Source organism: Ochotona princeps, chromosome 2, assembly GCF_030435755.1.
Source record: "Ochotona princeps isolate mOchPri1 chromosome 2, mOchPri1.hap1, whole genome shotgun sequence".
Taxonomy (NCBI): Eukaryota; Metazoa; Chordata; class Mammalia; order Lagomorpha; family Ochotonidae; genus Ochotona; species Ochotona princeps.
The window spans coordinates 107,908,729-107,917,798 of NC_080833.1; the positions used below are offsets into that span (position 1 = coordinate 107,908,729).

The 9,070-nt window shown below is 58.8% G+C and overlaps 1 protein-coding gene across 1 annotated transcript; it reads left to right on the forward strand.

Annotated features, from left to right (window-relative positions):
- The first annotated feature begins 24 nt into the window (after positions 1–24).
- On the forward strand, positions 25–5,511 carry SLC27A3 (solute carrier family 27 member 3). The gene is made up of 10 exons (XM_004588941.2): positions 25–2,261; positions 2,520–2,729; positions 2,979–3,137; positions 3,506–3,630; positions 3,791–3,985; positions 4,083–4,173; positions 4,293–4,491; positions 4,637–4,734; positions 4,839–4,969; positions 5,154–5,511. The coding sequence occupies exons 1-10, from the start codon at positions 1,628–1,630 to the stop codon at positions 5,328–5,330; spliced, it is 2,019 nt and encodes a 672-aa protein (XP_004588998.2). The 5' UTR covers positions 25–1,627; the 3' UTR covers positions 5,331–5,511.
- Positions 5,512–9,070: the final 3,559 nt, after the last annotated feature.

A 9,070-nucleotide genomic window follows, 5' to 3' on the forward strand; every position in this document is an offset into this window, starting at 1 on the left:
GCAGGGAAACAGCTTCCCCGCTCGCGGTTTCCACACCAGTAGGAAACGGACATCTGCTGGTGGCCGGGCAGCCCCGGCTTGCAGGATGGAGCCCCTCTGTGGTGCCACATGCCAGGCCCCGGGGCTGTGGTTGGCACCTCAGGAGCTGGGCCAGAGCCAGGGAGTCCCTGAGCCGTGTGCAGCAGAACTCACCTGGACCCATTTCCTTGGTTCTGTTGGTTTTCCTTTTGGCAGAGATAATCGTGTTTTCAGAGTTGTTTTTAAATGATAATAAACCAAGCCAGAACATCATTCGCCCCCGTGTTGCCATGTTCCGGCACTAACCCTGTGGGGCTGTGCCGGCACTCCCAGCCCTGGGTTCCCAGAGAACCCCTTTTCCTTTCTGGCCAGCCCCTGGCTTTTTGTCTGCCTCCACGCCCTTCCCAAGAGGTGTGAGCCAGACACTGACCTGTCCACGCAGAAATGGCTACTGGCTCCATCTCCTCCGGCTTGCCGCTCTGCTGTGTGAAGCCCCATGAGGCTTCCAGAAGTGAACTTTTTGTCATTCTAAAGTGTGCTGAGGCTGTGTGCTTGGCAGCTGTTGAAGACTGCCTGATGTGGGACGGGGGGAATGTCCCAACTTGGCCTGGGAGCAGAGGTGTGCGCCCTGGAGGAAGCGGCACCCCAGGGATGGAGTGCCTGCCCCAGGGATAGGGTGTTCCCCCTTCCCCAGTCAGGCCACTTGCTGGACTTTTGTTTCCCTGGTGCTGTGGTGGGGGGTGGGGAGAAGGGCCCTTGGGCTGCTGGCACACAGTGCCTGGGCAGGATGGCCCTCTGCCTTCTCCGCGCCCTCATGGCTGCTACTCCTGCCTGTGACATTAACCCCCTGGGGGCCTCTTTTCCTTCCTCTCTCCTTCCCTACTTTCCTCTGTCCCAATTAAAATCAGGATGGAAAGCATTTGCTGGCTGGCCCTAATTATTGTACTGTTGCCCTGAGGGAGGGGCCTCCGCCTTGGCCCCTCCAGAACTGGGACAGTCCCAGCTTCCACCTTTCCCCTACTTCACTCACTGGGCCCCCACCCATCCCTTGGGGCAGCTGCTGTTGGCAACTGGAGGGGCCATGGATCTGATCATCGTGCCAGGACTTGCAGAGCTGAATGGGCCAGGGGCCAAATTCTTCACTTTTGGGGAGAAAGCAGTGGTACCCCTTCATATCGGGTGAATGAAAAATGCTGAGGGGAGGAATGATTTCAACCCAAATGCCCTGGCTCAGGCACCAGGTCTGTGAAGGCCAGATCCGTCCTCAACTGCCCAAGGCCAGAGAGCTTAAAACAGGACAGGACCTTGGGATTGAGGGAAGGTATGAGCACCGCCCAGGCCCTGGTAGGGTGCAGGGCCCTGAGGAGTCCAGGGCGGAGCATAGGCTGCAAGGAGGGCCGGGAGCTGGGGGCCGCCCCACACGCTCACACACCCCCTCCCCGGGCTTCTGCTCTCTCCGCCCGCCTGTGGGGAGTGGTGGGGGCCTGGGTGGGAAGGGGCGTGTGCCAATGAGCGCGCTCCCTTAAAGGAGAGGTCTTGGAGCAAGCACAGCCGCCCCAGTCCTTCGGAAGGGACCGTCAGGGGTGTTTGCAAGAGGCTGGTGCGGACCATGGCTGCCCTCCTCCTGCTGCCCCTGCTGCTGCTGCTGCCCCTGCTGCTGCTGCTGAAGCTGCACCCTTGGTCACAGTTGCGCTGGCTCGCGGCAGACTTGGCCTTTACGGTGCGCGCTCTCCGCTGCAAAAGGGCTCTTCGCGCCCGCGCCCTGGCCGCAGCGGCCGCCGACCAGAAGAGTCCCGAGGGGGGCTGCAGCCTGGCCTGGCGCCTCGCGCAGCTGGCCCAAGAGCGCGGCGAGCACACCTTTCTCATTCACGGCGCTCGGCGCTTTAGCTACGTGCAGGCGGAACGTGAGAGTAACCGGGCCGCGCGTGCCTTCCTGCGCGCGCGAGGCTGGGATGGAGAATCTGGAGGCCCCGGAGCACAGAGCGGCGGGGAAGGCGCTCGGCCGGCGCAGGGAGACCCGGCGGCCGGAAGCAGCGTGGCGCCTACCGAGTGCAGTGTGGCCCGTCTGGCACCGGGAGCGACCGTGGCGCTGCTCCTCCCCGCCAGCCCGGAGTTCCTGTGGCTATGGTTTGGGCTGGCCAAGGCTGGCCTGCGCACGGCCTTTGTGCCCACCGCCCTGCGCCGAGGCCCCCTACTGCACTGCCTCCATAGCTGCACCGCGCGAGCGCTCCTGCTGGCGCCAGGTAAGGCTGCTGCGGAGAGGGGCGTGGTGCTGCACTTGGAAGGAGCCTGACGTCACACTGGGGTTCAGAAATGGGTAGGAGGGTCTTGGACTGAATCCTTGGTTCCAGCTCCACCTCGTCCTTCTTCCCCCAGAGTGTAGAGGGGACCTGGACAGGCTAGATGGAAGAGGGAGAGCTGTGGGCGGAGTTGGGGGGATTGGGTGAGGGGGCGTGGACAACGGGCAGAGCCGCAGAGCTGTTGTTCCTTGTCCCACCCAGAGTTTCTGGAATCCTTGGAGCCCGACCTGCCAAAACTGAGGGCCATGGGCCTCCACCTGTGGGCAGCAGGTCCTACCAGCCAGCCTGCCGGGGTCCCTGATTTTCTGGCAGAGATGGCATCAGAAGCGGATGGACCGGTGCCCGGGTACCTGTCTGCCCCCGAGAGTATGACAGACACAAGCCTGTACATCTTTACCTCTGGCACCACGGGTGAGGAGGGCTGGAGGCCAGAGGGAGGACGTCGGGAGGCTGGGAGCAGGACGTGGGCCTGCTGGGTGCCCAGGCCACCTCCCAGAATGGATGCTGCTCCCACTTCCTCCTCAATTCCCCTCCTCCCCCTAGCCACCCCACCCGCCAGGCCTGCCTGCCTGCCTGCCTGCCCCTGCCTTTCTGAGAGGAAAACCCATGGGGGCAAGCAGGGAAGCAGAGCCTAGAGCTCAGCCCCATCCCTTCTCCCAGGCCTTCCCAAAGCTGCCCGGATCAGTCACCTGAAGATCCTGCAGTGCCAGGCCTTCTACCAGCTGTGCGGCGCCCACCAGGAGGATGTCATCTACTTGGCCCTCCCACTCTACCACATGTCAGGCTCACTGCTGGGCATTGTGGGCTGCCTGGGCATCGGTCAGTCTCCTGCCCCTCCGTCCGTGGTGTGCTTGCTAGGCCCCACTCCCTAAGTTCCTGGGGCCAAGGCTGCATGGAGGATCCCAGGAAGGGGAAAGACAGTCCCGTCCCACAGTGCAGCAGGAACACACTGCCTGCTTAGATCCAGGACTGAGCCCCAGGCATCCAAGGGGCCTGTGGGACTTGGGGTTGGGGTAGGAGGATGGAGTACCGGCGATGGGAGGCAGGGTAAGGACGAGGGCTGCTTGGGCTTCCCAGCAAGCTGCAGTGTCCTGAAGGCTGCTAGTGTCCTGGAGGGAGCAGCTGGGGATCCGCCTCCACACTGCGCCTGGCTCTCTTTCTTTCCTCCCCATTTCTGTTCCTGACAGGGGCCACCGTAGTGCTGAAGTCCAAGTTCTCAGCTGGTCAGTTCTGGGAGGACTGCCAGAGGCACAAGGTGACCGTGTTCCAGTACATCGGGGAGTTGTGCCGGTACCTCGTCAACCAGCCGCCGGTACGTGGGCGTGGTGTGTGGGCAGAGCCGCTGAGCAGGCCAGGCCATGGGAATGGGGCAGAAAGAGCCACTGGAAGGGCAGGGATCGTGGGGGGCGGGGCTCACTTTGGGAAGCTGGCAGCCTGGTGTCGAAGCTCCTGTCCCCTCCCCTCTGTCTCAGACCCCGGCAGAGCATGACCACCAGGTCCGGCTGGCAGTGGGCAGCGGGCTGCGCCCAGACACCTGGGAGCGCTTCGTGCGTCGCTTTGGGCCCCTGCAGGTGCTGGAGACCTATGGACTGACTGAGGGCAATGTGGCCACGTTCAACTACACGGGCCAGCAAGGTGCTATCGGCCGTGCCTCCTGGCTATACAAGGTGAAGGGCGGAGGGGGCATCTGGGAACCCATGACAGTGGGAGGCGGGGCTGGACTTGGCCTCAGAAATCACGCCGTGCTGGGTCTCCTGTCCCCAGTACATCTTCCCCTTCTCTTTGATTCGCTGTGATGTGGCCACAGGAGAGCCGACCCGGGATGCCCAGGGCCACTGTGTGGCCACATCTCCAGGTTGGCACTCAGGCTGGGGGGGACACAGGTGGTGGGAGGTTGATGAAGCTGGCCCCTGAGGGCTGCAACTGGGTGGTGGCCAAGGAGGGCAGGAGGTCCTGACCCGGCGACTTGGCCAGGTGAGCCAGGGCTGCTGGTGGCCCCGGTGAGCCCGCAGTCCCCGTTCCTGGGCTATGCCGGGGGCCCCGAGTTGGCGCAGGGGAAGCTGCTGCGTGACGTCTTTCGGCCTGGAGATGTTTTCTTTAATACGGGGGACCTGCTGGTGTGCGACAACCAAGGCTTCCTCCGTTTCCATGATCGCACGGGCGATACCTTCAGGTATGCATCCCACTGGGCTGACTCTGGACTGTGTCCCTGAACCCCAGCTCAGCTGAGGTCTCAGCCTTCAGCCCCTTGATCTGCTTTGCTCCCACCCCGGGCCCTGACCCTTGACCCCTGACCCCAGCCCTCTACTCTCCTGCAGGTGGAAGGGGGAGAATGTGGCTACGACTGAGGTGGCACAAGTCCTCGAGGCCCTGGACTCACTCCAGGAGGTCAACGTCTACGGAGTCACTGTGCCAGGTGCCTGGTCATGGCAGACAGGGAGGTGCCCAGCCTGCCATGCTGAGCTGTGCTACCTGAAGGTGGCCGTGGAGGGAGGGGCTGACTGCACCGCTTCCCGGCAGGGCATGAAGGCCGCGCCGGGATGGCTGCCCTGGTTCTGCGTCCCCCCCATGCCCTGGACTTGGTGCAGCTCTACACCCACGTGTCTGAGCACCTGCCCCCTTATGCCCGGCCTCGATTCCTACGGCTGCAGGTGAGCACCCCTTGTGCCCACCCCTCATCCTGCTGCCCAGCCCCCACTGCACACTGTACCCCCTTCCCTACGCCTGCTTCCTCCTCCTCCCCAAAACCTTGAACCATTGCCCCATTCCACACCTCCTGGGTGACACCCCTTGTTCTTCAGCTCCCTTTCACCTACCCTCCGCACCCCCTCCCAGGAGTCCCTGGCCACCACGGAGACCTTCAAGCAGCAGAAGGTCCGCATGACCAGGGAGGGCTTCAACCCGAGCACCTTGGCCGACCCACTCTACATCCTGGACCAGGCGGCAGGTGCCTACCTGCCCCTCACTCCGGCCCGGTACGAGGCGCTGTTGGTTGGAGAGCTCCGGATCTGAGCCCTTGGGCTCCCAACACCTACACCCCACCCCCCCAACCCCAGGCAGCAGGAGGGGAGTCACTGTGGTGAGGGGAGCCCTGGCCGGCACCCCAGGGCTGCCAGGGATCTTTTATATTCCAGATTTATAATCATTATTTTGTAATAAACTGGGCCAGAGCCTGTGTGGCTTTGTTCCCGCAGTGTGCCTCCCCGCGGTGTGGCTGTGGAACGGCATTTCCCGTCTGCAGACAATTACTCCAGGGGCAGCACTACGTGAGGCTGGCATCTGACCCTCGCGACCCTTGCCCTTGGAGCACTCCTAGTGACTGTTCTTTGTGCTGTTTCCTGGAGCTGTGCTAAAACCAGTCCCAGGGCAGGACTCACAGTGCCTTGAGGTGTTAAGCCTAGTGCAGCCTCCCAAACCTAAGACCAGCTGGGGTGGGGGGCGTGGCACGCCATCTTCACGGACCTGCTAATGCCCTGGGCCTCGCCCCCATCCTGTTCTCTTTCCCACCTGCCGAGGGTGTGCAGTGGGGCTGGGTGCCCAGACTCCTCCCGTAGCAGCCGCTCTTCCTCAGCTTCCCGGGCTCCTCATGGAGTCACACACCAGGCCCCTTTCTCCCTAGTTCCCATTTCGCTGGATTTAAACTCTGCACCATCCGACATGGTAGCGACCAGCCGCATGTGACTGCTGAGTTGGGAACAGGAGCTAAAAAACAAGACATGCTGCAACACAATATACACCAGGACGTATAAACACATCACTAGTAGTGGTCTTGTATTGTTTGCACAGTGAAATACTGTCTTAATTACTCCCCAAATGGCTGCAACAGGCAGAACAGAGCTGATCCAAAGCCAGGAGCCTGGAGTTTCTTCCAGGTCTCCTACACAGGTGCAGGGTCCCAAGGCCTTGGGCCGTTTTCCACTGCTTTCCCAGGCCACAAGCAGGGAGCTGGATGGGAAGCAGAGCATCCAGGACACAAACTGGTACCCATATGGGATCCCAGTGCTTGAAAGGTGGCCCGTTGAGCCACCAAGCTGGTACGTCAAAGAAATCTAATTTTAAATTTAAAAAAGACAAAAATTAGAAGAATGATTATTTCTCCCCCAAAATGAGTGGAAATAAACTCAAATGGGACTTAACCTCAGGTGGAGGCGAGTTCCCCTTTTCTGGGGTTATTTCCGGTTGACTGATTCCCAAACCAGCCTCAGGGATCCACAGTGCTTTTTTTTTTAAAGATTTACTTTATTTTTATTGGGAAGTCAGACATACAAAGAGGAGAGACAGAGACAGGAGAGAGACAGAATCATCTGTCCAATGTTTCACTCCTGAAGTGGCCACAACAGCCTGAGCTGCACTGATCCAAACCCAGGAGCCCGGAGCTTCTTTCAGGTCTCCCACACAGGTTCAGGGTCCCAAGGCTTTGGACCATCCTTAGCTCCTTTCCCAGGCCACAAGCAGGGAGCTGGATGGGAAGTGGGGCCGCCAGAATTATAACCAGAGCCCATAAGGAACACTGGCGTGTGTAAGGCCAGGACTTTAGCCTCTAGGCTACCCTGCTGGGTCCCATGTTGGTGCCTGTTCTTGCACAGCAAGCAGCCCAAGGATACGTTTTGTATTTTTAGATGGTTAAAAAAAATCCAAAGAATGCTATTTCATGACACTTAACACAGGGGATTCGGATTTCAGGGTCCCGGTGAAGCTGGGGAGCACCACCAGGCTCCTTCCTTTGTCAGTGCTGGAGCCGCAGAGCAGGCACTCAGCACGGGAGGGACGTCCACTCCGCCCGCCGTCCGACCATCCAGGGAAGAAGCCCGGCGCACGTGCGCAGAGCGCGGCCAGCACGCCAGGCCACGGTGTCAGCTGCTCGGAGCCTGCGCACTCAGGTCGGCCGCCACAGTGCAGAGCAAAAGGCTTTGTGGGTGCTGTGGGCTACATCTGCTGCCTCCCCCATCGCGTTCCACCGGGTGGCCAGGCCACATCTGCTCATCTTTATTTGCTGATGGACATGTTGGCTGAGTAAGATGCTGCGGTCAACATTTGTAATATGTTTCCACGGTGGACAAATATTTTCAATGTTTTTAAGGATTTATGTATTTATTGGAACGGCAGAGTTACAGAGAGAAGGAGAGTTACAAAGAGAGATCTTCCATTCATTGTTTTACCCCGTGTATGGCCACAGCAGCTGGGGCTGGGCTGCTGGGACAAAGCCACAAGCCTGGACCTCTACCCAGGTCTGCCCCTGTGGCTGGCGGGGTCCCAGGTCCTTTGACCATACATTGCATTAGCAGGAAGCTGCAACAGGAGGAGAGCAGCCAAAACCCAAACTAGAGCTGACACGGGGTGTCAGCATGGCAGGAACGAACACCATAGCTATGCCGCAATGCTGGGCCCTTCAATTTTTTTTTTTAAAAAGGTTTTTTATTTAGGGACCTGGCACGGTGGTCTAATGGCTAAATCCTTGCCTTGCACACCCAGAATTTCATATGGGTGCTGGTTCATATCCCAGCTGCTCCACTTCCCCTCTAGCTCCCTGCCTGTGGTCTGGAAAAGCAGGAGAGGATGGCCCAAAGCCTTGAGACCATGCACCTGTGTGGGAGACCTGGAGGAAGCTCCTGGCTTTGGATCAACTCAGCTCCACTTGGAGAGTGAACCAACAGATGGAAGATCTTCTTCTCTGTCTCTCCTTCTCTCTGTAAATCTGCTTTTCCAATAAAAATAATAAATCTTGGGCCCAGCACGGTAGCCTAGTGGCTAAAGTCCTCACCTTGCATATGCCATATGCCAGGATCCTGTATGGGTGCCAGTTCCTATCCCAGCTGCTCCACTTCCCATTTAACTCCCTCGTGACCTGGGAAAACAGTCAAGGACAGCCCAAAGCCTCGGGACTCTGCACCCACATAGGAGACCTAGAAGAAGCTCCTGGCTCCTGGCTTCAGATCGAAGCTGAGCTTTGGTCATTGTGGCCATTTAGGGAGTGAATTAGCAGATGGAAGATCTTCCTCTCTGTCTCTCCTCCTCCCTGTTTCTCTGCCTTTCCAATAAAAATAAATAAATCTTAAGTAAATAAATAATATATAGAAAAAGAAACCTCCCACCTGTTTGTTTACTCCTCCAGTGGCTGCAACAACTAGAACCAAGCCAGGCTGAAGCCAGGAGCTTCTTCCAGGTCTCCCCATGTCCCCCATGTGCATCTGTGTGTGCTTTTCCATTGCATGGGCATCAGGAACTGAGATGTCCAGACCTACTATGTGTGCCCCAAAGTTGGACTGCATATCTTGTGATTTTCCCTATGGTCAGGGTCTGCATCCTGTGGTCTGGTTGGAAAGTCCCCCAAGAAGCCTAGCCTGGGATGACGTCAGACTTGATTCTTGTATGTGCCAGCCAATGCAGGCTCAGGGTTGGTTCGTCACCTGCACCGCCGATGCACATACTGGGGGATGCAGCTGCCTAGTCAGATCCACCCCCAACCATACGAACTGCTGGGTGCTGCAGCCCAGCCCACCCCAGGCCCAGTTTCGACGCACACCAACAGGTGCCACAGCCTAGTTGGGGCAACCCCCAAGAGCTCCCACCAGCTCTGCCCCCAACTCTGGTGTTTTTGTTTTGAAGATTTATTTTTATTGAAAATGCAGCTATAAAAAGAGAAGGAGATACAGAGAGAAAGATCATCTGTCTACTGGTTCACTCCCCAAGTGGTCGCAACAGCTGAAGCTGAGCTCATCAGAAGCCAAGAGCTTCTTCTGGGTCTCCAATGT